The following is a 15,308-nucleotide window of genomic DNA, read 5'->3' as shown; positions in this document are numbered from 1 at the left end:
CCACAAACACACACACACACGCACACACACACACACACACACACACACACACACACCTGCACACACACACACACACACACACACACACACACACACACGATATGCACACACTCTGTTAGTAGTTCAGTGTTGAAGCAATGGGGTAAAAAATGTCACTTCCATAGTGCCTTATCAGATCCAGAGGATTGAAAAGTGCTTTTACACTACATTCACATGCTGGTGGTGGTGAGCTGCTGGGTTGTAGCCACAGCTGCCCTGGGTCTGACAGAGGTGAAGCTGCCATGCCTCAGCGCCCTCTGACCTCCACCAGCAGGCAAGGCAGGTGAAATGTCTTGTCCGAGGACACAATGACAGAGGCGGACGGAGCAGGAATCAAGCCGGCACCCACCAAGTGAGGGACGAACTCCTTCCACCGTCGCCCCATACAGGGGTGTAACGACGACCCACACATCTTAGTAATAAGATTCCAGTCCTTGTGACATGGTACATCATGATAACATGGTGTTGGAAAGAATCCAGTAGCGGTCTTCGGATGGAGTCCTGTCTCTGACCAACAACAGTCCTTAAGGATGTTTGAGAAATCATCTCAATGCCCTCACCAGAATCACCACCTTAAAGTGCTGGATTGGTTTGATTACCCAATCAAGTAGGGACAGAGATGAAGCTTTAGTAACTGAGGTTTGACCTGACTAGTGTCCAGTCCTCATCCTAAAGACCACAAATGCTCACCTCCAAATGGGCCAGTCAAAGGCCAGCAGCAGAGCGACAGGTAAGTGTGCCAGAGTGGATGTGCTGAATCTGGAGGTGTTTGGGATGGGGAAGGTTACCAAGTATAGTTGGACTCACCCCAACACAGCTTGAGCTCTGGATCCAAAGTCTTGGAGAGGGGATGGACCCTTTCTTACTGTGGAGTTGGCATCAGGCAGGTATGGAGGTCCTCTCAATCCTCTGGTGGAGAGCCTGGTGTTGGAGTTTACCCTGGTGAGCCAAAGGGAAGGTTCTGAGTGTTGTCTGATCTTATGAACTGAACAGCAGTCCAGAGTCTGTGGAAGGTGACCCCATAAAGGCAACAGGACATAACGATAGACCTGAAGCTTCATGCCTCAGACATTCAAGTGAAAAGATTTAAGAAACAAGAGGTCAGGGTGAACTCTGACCTTCTGGCAGAGGAGCCAGAAGGACCTCCTTTTCAAATGAGGTTTCCAGCAGCTGTGGCTTGAAGGTCACTGTCATTGTTTTTATTTTGAACAGAGTAACAATGGACAGGTGATATCTGCAGGTGTCTCATTGGGTTAGTCAGCGATCATCCTTGTTCCGTTCACAACAACACACTTCTTTGAGTATCTTCCTCAAAGGTGAGCGAACGATAGAAACCTTAATGGAAAGAGATCAGCAAGAGGGAACATGGATATTTCTAACCATGACAAACGTAGATGACAATGCTTCAGGAAAAAAATACATGAGATGGACCTAAAGATCTCAGTGAAAGTGAAAGCTTAGGTTTATAGTCTTGGCATCTCAACTGAGAGCACATACTCAGATTTCTGAGAAGAGGCAGATAATCCACACTGGAGAGCCCCAAAGTAACCAGTTAAAAGAAATCTGTGCTAACTGGAAAAATGAAAGGCTAACAAGAAGCGTCTATTGGGTGAACGGTATGTTGAAGTCATTTCTTTAGGAGACAGGAAAAGAACCCACACACAGACCGTGAGAAATGATCCGTACATCAGTTCATCATCTTCTGCTGAGGTTCTCAAACTTTACCTCATAAAATAACTTAAACTTTTTAGCTTATTGTTTAATAAAAACAATATAAACTCTCTATTTATTGGCACTGCATGATGCCTTAAAGGAAACACAGAGGATGATATTTAGAAGTTTAAAGTTGGAAAATCTAACAAAGTTTGCAAGAAGTCAGAACTCAGTTTGGGAAATTACAAACTTGAGGTTTAATACGACTGTAGAGCAACTAGAGCTTGGAAAAGATCCTCCTTCACTCAACTCCATAGGGTTTCAAGGTACAACGTCCAGATTGAGAATAACTTCCATTTAACTGAAGCTGAATTTGTCTGTAATTGGACTGAGTGGATTCATCCATCCATCCATCCATCCATCCATTTTCTTTACACCCTTGTCCCTCAGTGGGGTCAGGAGGGTTGCTGGTGCCTATCTCCAGCTAAAGTTCTGGGCGAGAGGCGGGGTACCGAGTGAATTTCAGAAGATAAATTTGATCTGTGTTTCTTGTAAGCTGATGCAATGTCAGTGAACTGGATTTAAAAGATTTGAATTTAATTGATCATTTGTTTAGTTTTCACTTGTTTACAAACTTGAGATTTTAACACAGTTCAGTGGGATTTGGAGTCATTCCCAGATCCAAGTTCAGAGGTAAATGAGACACACTGAAGCACCAATTTGTTTTGGCCGTCCTTGAAATCTTTTCCATTAAGCTCATCCTTAAAGTTAGTCTTAGCTTTTATTGTAGCTTAAGTTATATGGATCATCAAATCATCATTTTGGCTGATGTAGGGGCTAAGGACCACAGTGATTAGGTAAGATCTGAAAATACTTGAGACCCTCTCTAAAAACGCTTATAACTGGCTTGTTTAATAGTTATAGCATCAGATATATCTATCTAAAATGTTTTTAACCCAAAAAAGTATAAGAAACAACTCGGTTTTGTTTTTCTTTTTACCAAGTACTTCTTTACTCATACTTGAATGGATGACTAAATTTTATTTATGAATGAAGTGTTTCTATTACTTGAGTAAAATTTTCAGCTACTCTACAAACCTCTGGCTCTGAATCGCTGTTAATTTAATATTTACTTTTTAAACCACAACCACACAAACTGTATCTGGGTTCTACTAGAAACTCCCAAACAAGGTAAGAAAAACAGGCAGGCTTCTGCTCTAAAAATGACTAAATGTCGACATCTAGTGGAGGAAAGTGGGATGTGCCGTTATTGGTTTGATCTACTGGTTTTACTTGGATGTTCAGCGACAAAAACTGTAAGCAGAGGCCTTATTGTCACACCATCGGTAGAATCTTCAGTAATGCGGCTTTTATATCGTCGAGTCCGGACTTGTACACCGACCTGATCCCGCTGCAGGTATGTTAGCTCCGCTGCTAGCGGTTAGCCTCGTCTTCAGCTCCGGGTGGCCAGGCTGCCGTTAATGTCAGCAAACGGCTAATATGGATTAAACGGAGCAGAAAGACCAGCCAAGCCGCCGCGAACTGTTCGGTAATCGGGGTTAGAAAACCGAAAAATAGAACCAGCTCATATAAAAATATCATATTACTTTTCCCTCTTACAGTCAAGCAGATACAGCGGGACAGCGGTATATGTAAGCGTTGGTGGTATAGTGGTTAGCATAGCTGCCTTCCAAGCAGTTGACCCGGGTTCGATTCCCGGCCAACGCAAATGTTATTTTTTATTTTTTTTTTTTTTGTTCTGTAGTGTTTATTTCAGAATTTATTAAAAATGTATATGTTAGCTATTTATCACGAGACTATCACAGTAAAATGTATGAATTACATATAAAAAAGCAGTCAAGTACATGTATTGACTACATAATACAATCTTGTTCTACCTAAATTTTATTTTTAATTAGTATTGTGGATTTTACCAACTTGAATATTATGGATACTAACATAGAAACTGGATCTGTTTGAAGTGTTCTGTTGAATAAAGTACATTATGTACAGTATTATTATGACTGGAGTTCCTGAATGTTGTGTTACCTCCGGCAGTGAGTCCAGATATGGGGCGGTACTTCTACAGCGAGGCCCACATCAAGAGTCCATGGTATCAAGTTCTGGCTGCTTTCTGGCAGCGCTACCCAAACCCATACAGGTAAGTCAGTTAATTTCTCTACATAGTGACCTCGACATCATAAAAACATTTAAATGAAATGTGTGAGTCCTCTTCAAATCAGGCAGTGGACATGAACTTTAACCTCTGGTAGATCACTATCACCTTCAATCACCACACAGCTCAGCTGGTGAGTGGAGGTACATCTAAAAAAAATACAATAATTCGATATTTTTCTAATTCAGAAAGTAAAAATCATTTTATATAAATCAATTCCACATTGATTGACATTTTAAGGATGAGTATGTTTGGGTCTTAAGCAGTTAGGAGCTGATTGGACCTCTGGTTTTCTGTGCCAGCACTCATGTCCTCACAGAGGACGTCCTGTACCGTGAGGTCACCCCCACCAACCTCTTGTTGTCACGGAGACTGCTGACCAAAACCAACCGGTTGCCAGGATGGGCAGAGCACATCTTTCCCGCCCACATGGCGCGGGCCGTCTACATCCTGGAGGACTCCATCGTGGACCCGGAAGCCAACACCCTCGTCACCAAGACCTGGAACCTGAACCACAACACCCTGATGGTGAGACACGGCAATGTTTCTAGAGAGGTCGTCTGTGTCCTGTCTGAGGGAATTACTGCTGTTTCATTATTGATTTGGAGTAAAATGTCCAGTTCTAATCCTCTCAGACGGTGGTGGAGCGCTGCATGTTTGAACAGGATGGCACTCAGCCCACATGGACCAAACTAAAGCGAGAAGCTTGGATCTTCTCTTCTGTTTATGGGCTGGCCCGGCCCATTCAGGTAACACAGAAACTCCAACAGTTTAATCAAATCTTTTAAGACCTGGACTCAGTGTCTTCAGTTTGATGGACCTCAGAATTATAGAAACAAAAAGTCTGGATAACACAGAGGTGTGCATTGTACCTGAACCTGAAAGTATCCTTAGGACATGTGAACGTCCTGCATGGTCCTGGATGAGAGCAGTGATCCCCTGTGGTTGATGTGTCCAGGTAAGTCGTTTGTCTAACTGTCCCTGTCGGTCCACCAGGAGTTTGGCGTGGCGCGGTACAAAAGCAACCAAACTCAAGCCATGAAGGGGCTGGACTACGCTCTGACCAAGATACAGAGTGAGACAAAGATTAATATTTATCTATCTCACAAAAAGATCTCTTACTTACCTCACCAACACAATCACAAGGTGACTCAACAGCTGGGTGGTAGTGGACACCATTCAGAGTAGCTGAAGCTTGTTGTCATCCTCCAGATGGAGGATTCTGGTTCTGACCGTGGCAAAGTGGTCCAGACCTTTACCTTTAGTCAAGTCCTGAGCTAACTGTGGAGGTTCTGTTTTCTAGTTCATGTCTTTTGTGGATTGTCTGTACCCTTTGAGGCATTTTGATGCAGGAGCTTAGGGTACCGGGGTTACTTTTACTTTTGCCTCTTGTATTCCTTCTAAACCTAAAGCAAATGTCCATTTTCCTGAAAAAGTCTTGTTTGTGGCAGTTATGTACAGGATCTCTGGGTGTCTGGTTTGGGAACCTCCTGGTCTCATCTTTGTATTTTAAAGGTAATCTGGTTCTGTTGGCCTCTTCAAGCCATGACGTTCATCATGCACTGTAGCAGTCGGTAGCTGAGTGTAAAGCAGCTGGAATGAGTGTCTGCTCCTCGAACTCTTAGACTTTTTGCACCAACTCGTTTCCCACTGAGCAGTTTACTGCTACATGGTCATAAAAATTTATCTTTATAAAGACGAGTCTGGTAGACATTCGCTTTAAGTTTGCTTGGACTCTTCGCAGAGTCTTTAACTAGTAAAGCGTTGGGATCATAGGGAATGAGTTTGATTGTCTTACTAAGGAGCAGGATCTCTGGTTTTCACGTCCTGGATGCATGGATGGCACATTTTATCTTCCCTACATGCTTCCAGTTTGCTTAAAGATAAGTTAGTGACTACTCTTCTCTGTTCCGGCTGTTTGGCCCTCACCAACATGGAGGTCCTTCTAATCAGCTCAGTCAGCTGTACCACAGTCATCTCTTACAACACTTTCCTCAAGATAAACATCCTAATTTTATCTGTTGGCATTAGGTGCCATTTGTATCTCGATTTGTACACGAAGAAAATCTCTTTTAAAACCTTGCAGCTCTAGATAGTATTTCTATATAGTGCACTTCTTTAATTCCACCACTAGATGTCACTGTATGTAGCAACTGGTACCTTTAATGTCAGTCCTTCAGTTTTACCAGCATATTTCAGCTCATTTTTGTTAAATAAAAGATATTAATATACTGAAATACGATCTTTCTCCAGATATCTAAAGAATCAAATTGTTTTTAAATTTGTTCCAGCACATAAAACATTAAACCTGAAGGTGTATTTACTTATTACCACGATTGCATTTGCTCTTTAAATGTGCTTTGGATTAAAATATGTTCAGTATTTTACCAAAGTAATACAGCTTATTGCATCAACCAGTCTGTTTTCTATTGTCTTCCTCCAGGTGAAGATCTTCCCCATCTCCATGGCGACCAGGAAGAGTCATCCGGGAAACACAAGCCCCGCCCACCAAAAACCCCGCCCACTCCAGCCAAGAAGCCCAATCAGTTCGCCTGAACCGGTAACAGCAAGTAAACAAAAACTGCTGTTCTGAACCTCATTGGCTGTAAAAGTTACAAATTAAGATTGGTCACCTTAGATTTTCATTTTTTTATTTGAATAGTCAAGATTTAAAATTACTTTTAGTTTTATTAATTTATTGAGCGTCGTTGTCATTTTTACACAAAGAAACAAATGATTTTATATGTATTATTACAGTTCTTGTTCAATAAATGTCTTTTTTATCTACCATTTTTTATGTGTCTTTGTTTCTTGCATTCAATAAACATCATTTATAAAATACACTACTAATTCAGTCACTTATATTGAGTTGAAAACACGTAACTTTGTTCAAATTAGTTGCACTTAATATAAAAATGTAATATTAAATGCTGTGTCAGGTGAAGGCTTTGAGGTGAAGATAAATTAATCTAATGTCTGTTAGCAGCTTATCAGATTAACGTCTCTGTTGTTCAAACTGAAATTAAACTATGATAACGACGCTGTTTCCTGTTTTATGTATTCAAGGAGTTTAGTTTCATTTTGAATAAAATATGAAACTAATACTTTAACTTCATGTTGACAGGAGCATAACTTTATTCAGATATTGAGGTGAACCAAAGTTCACTTCAATTGTCTTTGCAGACCAGAAATAATTCATAAAAACAACGTAAAAAGCAAAGTTGAGCAGATATCTACAGTTAATAACAAGCACTGACTTTCTTTATGAAGAACAAACTTATTTACAGTTAAAACAACTGATGTTTAAAATGAACTTTATCAGAAACAGTGAAGAAATAAAAATAAAGGAGAAAGCATCTCTATCATGACGCTGCTGAAGCAATTCACATTCTGCTGGAGTAAACTTAAACATTTGAAATTCACATTTTTATGCAACATCTTGTGTTAGGAAACTAACATAAGATGAGACTAACATAAGAATAACAGTTTACACTGAGCAAATACAATTCATCCACAAAATAAAAAAAAAACAAAAAAACAAAATTAAAAACACAAAATATTTTTGAAAAAGTTAACCAAGATGTTCAAGACCAAAATATCACATTTATTGATGAAATTATTGAAAATCATCACAGTTAATAGTATTAATAAAGGTTATTTAGCAAAAAAGATTACCTAGCCAATATTTAACTGTGTTGTAGAACATGTAAATTATTAAACTGTTGTCTCTTACAGATATAATTTAAACTGAAACTATCACTTTAGCATTAGCTTTCACTAAATACTGTTTGTTCAGTGTCATGAATGAATGTTTGTGATTAGCGCTTTAGAGTTAGCGTAGCTAATCTTTTATTTACCCACCACTGGTTATGAGGATCAGGGTGTTGTTTTAAATTCTGTTTTGGGTGTAGAAAATCACAAGAAGCCAAACTGTGGTGGGAATAAATGGGCCGGTCCGGCCTGGTGGTCGTGATGTTTCATGGAGGAACCGCAGTGGCCTGCAGGTCTGCTGCTGTTTCTCATAATTTGTAGCCTTTTTGTTCGAAAAACTGTGCTCTGGCGATGATATCATTAGAGAAGTCCTTTGTCCGTGTCTCGCTGTCCAGGTGATCGGGCTGGTCTAGAGGAACCCGGTCCAGCCCAGTCATGTACGCGACCAGCGCTCCTGGAACACATGTAGCCGGTCTGGTTAAAGGCGACTCCATTAGAGCTGCAGTATGTAACTTTTATAAAGATGGGTTTTTTTACACATTTTTTAAAACTGTCACCGTGTCCTGACAGATAATCTGTGAAACAATCGATCTCTTCCACCTCTTTCCTGAGCTGCTACAGCTATTTGAAGAAATGCTTCGCTCCCAACCAAAACCAACCAATCACAGCAAGAAGGAGGGTCTTAGCGCTGTCAATCAATCTCTACTAAATGTGCTAATAGCAGAGAAACAAGTTACCCTTACAGGAAAGTCATTTATCCGCCATCATTAGTGGCCATGCTAAGTAGCCTTAGCATTCACAACGGGTCCATGCATCAGAAGAAGCTCGACACAATAAATCCGGACATAAATAATATCTGAAAATTATAATTCTGAAAATTGTGAGAGAAGTCTGCAGTTTGTTGGGTGAACAAACTTATTCACATGATTTTAATTGTGTGTCTTATTTAATGGAAACATCATAATTTGGAAATTGTGTTTTTTCTAGATAGCAGAATATCAACACCGTAAGTTTTCAGTCAGAGACTTTTAGCATCCTCCCAGTCTGAAGACACATCTTCCACTGCTGGCTTCATGTAGGAGGGGAATCCAGCCCCTCAAGAACATTTGGAAAACTATCAATGAAGACCGCTATGGAGGGAATGAGAGAAAGTTTCTATTTGGAAGAAAAAGCATGAAGAAACAATGACTGTACCAGAACTTTAGAACCGGTCCATCAATAATTTAAAGCTGTTAGTTTTTCACCTTTCAGCTGCATCTCTTCTGACCAATCAGGCTTCTGGATCTTCATGTCCTTGATGAGGTGAATCAGGCAAGTGCTTCCTTGATCAATGTGCTCCCTGCTGAACGCTGTTCCTTTCAGCTCATGATAGTCTTTATGGATCTGCAACAACAGGGCATGGTATGAGCTGGAAGACCTCAGACACAATGAACCAAAGTCTCAGTCCTGCCGGTTAAAGTCTCGGTTCCGTCATGTTGGGTGTGTCTCCATTGGCAGTCTGTTCCTCACTGCTTTGTGGGCGTGAAAACAGCCGGACTATGAGCGCCCAGGACTGTGGTCCATGCTATGATGTTATTTTGTGCATGTACTCTTGGGCGGCCAATTTCTCAGAAATCTCTTGCCCTGTCCAGTTTGATGCTATATCCACTCTTCTGCCACAACTGATAAAAAGGTTTGGACATCAATGCTTCCCAAGGAATTAGTAATTTACTGCTTGCTATCTTACCAAGTAGGACAGCAATACAGAATGCAGATTTCTGTCAATCTAAATGCTTGCATGTAACACGCTGCTTGGTGTGACTTGTGTCACCCCTTAAATGGTTACGGAAAAATGAAAGAAGAAGATCTACAAATGGAGACAAACTTGACTCTGAGTGGACTGGGAACAAATGGGTAAAGCCACAGCCGTGGAGAAGTGAGTGTCACCACACAGACCTGCATGAGTCCAAAGCAGACGCTGTCAAGCTTTCCGTAGCCCTTACAGTCCAGGGTTCCTCCGGCGCGGGACTGTTTGGAGATGATGGCGGCGATCAGAGCGGGATGAAGACGAAGCCTGAAATGTTCACATAAGTCTGTCTGTTTATATCAAGGACACAAAGCAACAACTTTTGCAGTTTTGAAACTTACGCTTTTCCCACACTTTTGATGTCCTTTTTGTACTTAGACATCAGCTCCAGATCTTGCTGTGCCAACATTTTGGACACTTCAACGCCAGTCATCCCGTTTTCTGCAGAGGAATGTCATTCATGAGATGGTACTTTAAATCAGGCAAGCCTTTAAAACCTTTCCTGAGTGAAGGTAACTCACTGTTAGAGCTGTTTTTTTCCTTTGTGATTTTAGAGGCTCCAGTCGTCGTCATTTGGCTGAGGTTCCTGTACTCTGAAACACAGCAGGAGAACAGGAGGAGCAGGAATGACTGGAGGTCTGGTTGGATGGTGAATGTCTAGTTCTTGAACCAATAGAAACCATCCTTACCTGTGGGGGTCTCATTACCTGAAAGAGAAACAACAGAAGCTGGTTTTAGTCACATTGAACACAGTCAGTGGCCGTTGTTCCTGAGCACCAGGGTGGATAACCACGATCTACATTACTGACAGTTGGATGGTGCGTCAAGGTTTATCGTTCGGAATGTTAATGCTGGCTTTTCACATGCTATCGAGCAGAGTTTCTGTTCCCAACCTCCAGGTTTTGGTAAATCTGCACATTGACTAAGTCAGTCTTTAGTTGGAACATTTAACAGGAAGCAAAGGCTCAGCAGAAAGGAGGAAACAACATCATCAGGTCTTTGTCATCTGAGAAATCTGGTCCATAAAAAGCAAACCTGCAGAAGAAACTCATCTTGTAATTCATCTTCTTTCTGTCTCCTGTTAATCAACACTGGAAGTCACAGATGAAAGTCAACTCAGACTAAATAAGTCTTCACTTTGAAAGGAAAGTAAATGCAGAAGTCCCACCTGACAGAAAACCTTTGAGCTTGTCGATCAGGAACCCAACAAGAACGCCCACGATGAAGGGTGGAAGGATGGTTTGAATCATGGAGGAACTCTGGAGATCCACAGCACCAGCAGTTTTACCATATTCTGTAGAACCAAATGAGTCAGAGATGCCATATGCAGAATATTATTCAATCTCCGTCACATTAATCAACCTCAGTCCCCACCAACCATGCCAAGGCAAACCCCTGGACCAGATGGTACAACTTCCCATGTTTCAGTAAACCTGAAACTCTTCCAGTTTTGTCGTGTGCGGGTCAGTAGCGCGCCGCAGAACAAAGTACCATCAGATCTCAGGAGCAAAATAACCTGTAAATACCTTTTTAACTCTCTCTAGAAGTTTCAGGAAAGAATCCTGAAATTTTCAAGAAAGTGTCAGTGAGTTCCATAGAGCAGCCTTTACTCTTTACGAAGCACCCATAAGAAAAAGTACATAGTACTTTACTGAAAGTATTCTGTAAAGACTGAGAAAGTAGCCAGGAACTATCATTGAAATATGGGAAAGTTATTTCACTTTGGTAGTAATATTCCAGTAAAGTTCCCTGTAGGTTCCATTGAAAAACATGTAAGTTCCAGTAAAACACCAACATGTTCCAGTAAAATAATCCCAGTAAACCCTGTGGGCACCAGTAAGGTACTCTGTACTCCATGCCGCTGTTTTTTAGTTTTCAGCAGTTATGAGGCACAAACCTTAAACTTCAACAACAGGTTGTTGCTAGGTAACCAAAGAGCGAGTGAGTTCGTTGATGCCACCAACCATTGAGCCGTTCCTCTGCCTACATTTCCCAGAATGCTGTGTGATTCTGGATCAGAGTTCAGGGAAAGTGTTGAATATTAAAATTAACATACTTTTTATTTGTGTATGTTAATTTTAATATATGTTGCAATAGATCATGTGTCTATTGCAACATATATTGTTATTGACTTATTGCCCAGCCTTCAGCTCCAGTAAAGTAACTTTTAGGGCTCCAGACCTGCAGATGCAGAAGTTGATCTGTATCATCTTAGTTCAGTATTTTTGGTTTGTTTTTTGTTTCTGCATTTTCAAAAATTAACTTGTACAAGCAGCAGATGAAGCTGCTGCAGAGAAACAGGAAACAGAAAGTCTTGTGCATTTTCACGCCAGACTGAGAGTTCAAACACCGTGAAGGTCGTTTACAATCAGAAGCTTCAAAATGAAGAAGTCTTGTGGCAGGAAGGAGTCGCAGATGAACAAACACAATGGATAAATTCATAAAAACCTTTAACAGATCATCAGTTTTTATCTAATCCTTCTGACACTGAATGCTGTTTACTGTTAAAATATGTCAAGATAAAAGTAGCTGCGTCTCCTCTAGAAACCAAACCCTGTTTAAAAACTGTCCGATTTAAAATCGAATCCAGAATCAGCAAATTGATTTTTAGTTTAGAAAATAATGTTCACATTATCTACATACAATAAAGTTAGTTCTTTAATTCGGCTGTAAAGTTATGCATTGATCTTTGGTGTAGCAGAAAAGCTGAGTTAAAAACCAGGGTTTGTCTCACCTTCCATCAGCAGAGCAGGAGACGTCTGACCTGATCTGCAGAGATTTCCTGCTGTGTTTGGGTGTTTTCCTCACAGCAATGATGCAATGATGTCGGCTGACAGTTTCACACATTCAGCTGCTGCCCAAACCTGCACATCATCAGCTAAACATCAGCTTAGATATATTATTATTATCAGAGTTACTATAACTGTGAAGCACTCTGTGAAGTTTTTTCTGTTTTTGATCATGCAATAAGTATAAAGTTGAGTTGGTGAATAAGATGCAGCAGAACATGGGAAGTAAACGAGGTGAGACTTCCTGCAGTTGAACTTTTTACATGAAAAGCTGAGTAAACAACACGTAGCTGCTCATCTCCAGCAGGCGCAAGAAGCAAAGTGACGCCGTGGGTTTTTACATACACAACCACAGACCTGGTTGAATCAGGGTTTAATGTGAGCAGCAGGTCAGGCTTTGCTTCTTGCAACTTCTAATCTGATCAGCTTCCCTGTTCCTGCTGAGCGATTCGCTTGTAGGCCGTAAAGGACCGCGATGCATCGTTTCCTGTTAGTATTCTGCATTAACAGTAGTGGGGGATGTTTATGCTCTTTTAGCTTTACTTAACAAATACATGCAAAAATCCACATTTACAAATAATTTGGAGTCTCATGTTCTAGTCTGTGACAACCACACGAGGTTGTCACAGAGGAGAACATGATACCCACCATTTGGAGGGTATCCAAATGGTGGAAGTTAGCCCTTTACCATTAGCTTGGCTAAATACTATGTTGGTATAAAGGGTTACCATTAGCTTACGCTAAATACCAAGTTTTTATAATGCTTTAGCATTATCCATCCATTTTATGTACACCCTTGTCCCTAGAGGGGTCAGGAGGAGCTGCTGCCTCTCCACCAAACGTTCCAGGCGAGAGGCGGGGTCACCTGGACAGGTCACCAGTCACAGGGCAACACAGAGACAGAAAGGACAAACAACCATGCACACACACATTCACACCTAGGGAGACTTTAGAGAAACCAATCAACCTGACTGTCATGTTTTTGGACTGTGGGAGGAAGCTGGAGTAACCCGGTGAGAACCCACCATGCACAGGGAGAACATGCAGACTCCATGCAGAAAGACTCCGGGCCGGGAATCGAACTGTGCAGCCTGCTTTAGCATTAGCTTCCGTTAAATATCATGTTGGTACAGCACTTTACCATTAGCTTTACCATTAGCTTGGCTAAATGCTGCTTTGATATAGCACTTTACCATTGGCTTCTGCAAATTACAATGTTGGTTTAGCGCTTTAGCGTTAGCTTCCGCTAAGTACCATAATGATATAACACTTTAGTGTTAGCTTCTGCTAAGTACTATGTTGGTAAAGTGTGTTAGTATTAATGGACTTAGTGTTTGATTAGTGCCATAGGATTAGCACAGCTAACATTTTAGCACTACAGTGCCTTAGTATTCAGTGATCCTAAGTTGATTGTTGAACTTTATTTTTCACTGAACTCAGGTCTTATAGTGAAAATTTTCTACCAGTTTTGATGCATCTTTTCTTTGTAAAACATCTCAGGTTCAGTCAGACTGGATGAAGAACAACTGCGAACATCGTCTTTCAAACCTAGTTTTTCTCCTGTGTAAACACACAGAGAGAGAAGAGGTCATGCTGAGTGCAACAGGTTCTTTCTGCAGTGAAGTGGAAACCGCAAAGAGCTTCTCATCTGCCGCACCCGTCTCTGCAAACTTCAGAAGAGCAGGAAACCAAATGTTTGTGAGCAACTTTCACTCAGGAGTAACCCCAGAGAGCATCTTTTTTTTTATCTTATCACAGTCACTAAAACGTCTCATCAGATTTGACTAGGCTGAAATGATCCACTACTGCAGTTTGCAACTCAGAGACGCAGAGCTCAGGGCTGCATTAGTGTCATTCCTGTCGCTCTCAGAGAATTAATCTGAAATAAAGTTCAAAAGCTGAACAATGATTCTCTGTTAAATCAAAATAACGAAAAATAAGATCGATAAACGCAGCTATTGCCAGCCCGCGAAGGGGATCTGCTGCCGCCTGCTGGCTTTATCATGTAACTGCATGGTTTCGGTCAAATATTGTTACTTCATAATTCCCTTGAATCACATAATTTACAAAGTATCTTCATAATTCCCTTGAATCACATAATTTACAAAGTATTAGAGAAAAACATCAAACAGCAGAAAGAATCTGGACTGTAAGACTAATTAACTGTCTAATAATCAGTGAAATAGAAACGTAAGTACACATTTTAAACGCTTTTTTTTCTCTTTTTAGCCATTATTTACTCCAAATGAAGTTGAGAAACCAAGGAAAATGAACAGATTTATCCACTTATTTATGTTCCATTTATGTAAATACTCTGTAAGCGTATTGTTCATTATAAACAACAATGACTAATAAGCAATAACCTGTTGAAGAGCAGAAAACATATTTTATAAACGGGAATTTGGCCTTTTAAGGGTAAATGTCAATTAAATCTTCTTATTGCAGCTCCAGCTGTTGACACACGGTCTAAAAAAAGGTTTTCAAACACCCTGAATATCTCACATTTTTGTTCTATTAATATTATTCAACTTACAAACATCGTTATGAATGAAATACTGTAAATAGGAAAGAGATTATTTAAGTAACTTTATTAGACAGAAATAAACAAATTAATAAATATATAGGAACTTTTCAGACTCATTTTGCCATTTTTATGTTTTCTGCTATGAACAAAATCAGCATGTTGCTAGAAGTTTTCCGACATAAATCAAGAAGTTTCTCCCTGTTGCTAGGAGCTGCAGCCTTCCTCTGATTGGTCCGCAGCCTCTCTGCTCGGACCAATCAGAAGCCAGAGCGCCCGTCATCAGAATCCATAATCTGTCTGTTTTTATCCTCATTTTCTCCGCCTTTTGACTGGTTTCTGGCTCCGCGGCTGGTTTCTATGTTTGCTGGCTGGATGTTTGGACAGGACCTGCTGGCTGAATCCCGAGCAGAGGCTTAAAACCGGCAGACTGATACTGCGGGATCTGCTGCTTCTGCTGCTGGAAGTCCAACTATCACAAACACACACAGCGAGAACTTCCTGTTTACCGTCCTCTTTTGTCAGCTTTACAAAATAAAAGCTGATTAAACCATTAAATATTTGTATGTTTTGTCACATATAATCATTTTACTGATAGAGTTCAAATCTGTGACTGAATTTTAATTAAATTCA

General features: G+C 40.6%; 2 protein-coding genes, 1 long non-coding RNA gene and 1 other non-coding gene across 7 annotated transcripts in view; 2 read left to right on the top strand and 2 right to left on the bottom strand.

Moving 5' to 3' along the window:
* LOC107838165 (uncharacterized) overlaps positions 1 to 6,305 on the bottom strand; it is a 19,075-nt gene extending 12,770 nt beyond the window's left edge. The window contains exons 1-2 of the long non-coding RNA XR_001664217.1: positions 6,055 to 6,305; positions 4,625 to 4,629 (exon numbers count right to left, since the gene is read on the bottom strand). This is a non-coding gene — a long non-coding RNA (uncharacterized LOC107838165). The remainder of the gene's footprint in view (positions 1 to 4,624; positions 4,630 to 6,054) is intronic.
* Positions 2,894 to 6,709, top strand: prelid1b (PRELI domain containing 1b). 4 transcript variants are annotated; one of them, XM_007568103.2, is made up of 6 exons: positions 2,894 to 3,109; positions 3,751 to 3,853; positions 4,171 to 4,396; positions 4,504 to 4,617; positions 4,865 to 4,943; positions 6,312 to 6,709. In XM_007568103.2, exons 2-6 carry the CDS (start codon positions 3,762 to 3,764, stop codon positions 6,422 to 6,424), a joined length of 624 nt encoding a protein of 207 aa, XP_007568165.1. In that variant the 5' UTR covers positions 2,894 to 3,109; positions 3,751 to 3,761; the 3' UTR covers positions 6,425 to 6,709. The 4 variants fall into 4 exon arrangements, with proteins under 4 accessions (XP_007568165.1, XP_016535136.1, XP_016535137.1 ...); XM_016679650.1 differs by lacking the exon at positions 2,894 to 3,109 and adding an exon at positions 3,175 to 3,250; XM_016679651.1 differs by lacking the exon at positions 2,894 to 3,109 and adding an exon at positions 3,176 to 3,241.
* trnag-ucc (transfer RNA glycine (anticodon UCC)) lies at positions 3,349 to 3,420 on the top strand. Its single transcript has one exon. It is a non-coding gene; the product is annotated as a tRNA-Gly (tRNA).
* Positions 6,710 to 6,982: 273 nt separating the features above from the next.
* Positions 6,983 to 12,647, bottom strand: LOC103149086 (lysozyme g-like). Its single transcript, XM_007568102.2, has 8 exons — positions 12,100 to 12,647; positions 10,534 to 10,659; positions 10,055 to 10,072; positions 9,887 to 9,958; positions 9,707 to 9,806; positions 9,515 to 9,632; positions 8,824 to 8,962; positions 6,983 to 8,033 (listed from the first exon to the last, which is right to left on the bottom strand). The coding sequence occupies exons 1-8, from the start codon at positions 12,104 to 12,106 to the stop codon at positions 7,888 to 7,890; spliced, it is 726 nt and encodes a 241-aa protein (XP_007568164.1). The 5' UTR covers positions 12,107 to 12,647; the 3' UTR covers positions 6,983 to 7,887.
* Positions 12,648 to 15,308: the final 2,661 nt, after the last annotated feature.

Source organism: Poecilia formosa, unplaced genomic scaffold (assembly GCF_000485575.1).
Source record: "Poecilia formosa unplaced genomic scaffold, Poecilia_formosa-5.1.2 Scaffold217, whole genome shotgun sequence".
Lineage (NCBI taxonomy): Eukaryota > Metazoa > Chordata > Actinopteri > Cyprinodontiformes > Poeciliidae > Poecilia > Poecilia formosa.
This window is presented reverse-complemented; position numbering and strand designations above follow the sequence as displayed.

Coding starts and splice junctions, on each gene's coding strand:
- prelid1b (XM_007568103.2), top strand. CDS start 3,762: ATGGGGCGGTACTTCTACAGCGAGGCCCACATCAAGAGTCCATGGTAT. Junction 4,618..4,864: donor GGCTGGCCCGGCCCATTCAG/GTAACACAGAAA, acceptor TCGGTCCACCAG/GAGTTTGGCGTGGCGCGGTA. Junction 4,944..6,311: donor CGCTCTGACCAAGATACAGA/GTGAGACAAAGA, acceptor GTCTTCCTCCAG/GTGAAGATCTTCCCCATCTC.
- LOC103149086 (XM_007568102.2), bottom strand. Junction 9,807..9,886: donor GGAAAAAAACAGCTCTAACA/GTGAGTTACCTT, acceptor ATTCCTCTGCAG/AAAACGGGATGACTGGCGTT. Junction 8,034..8,823: donor AGAAGAGATGCAGCTGAAAG/GTGAAAAACTAA, acceptor CATGTGTTCCAG/GAGCGCTGGTCGCGTACATG.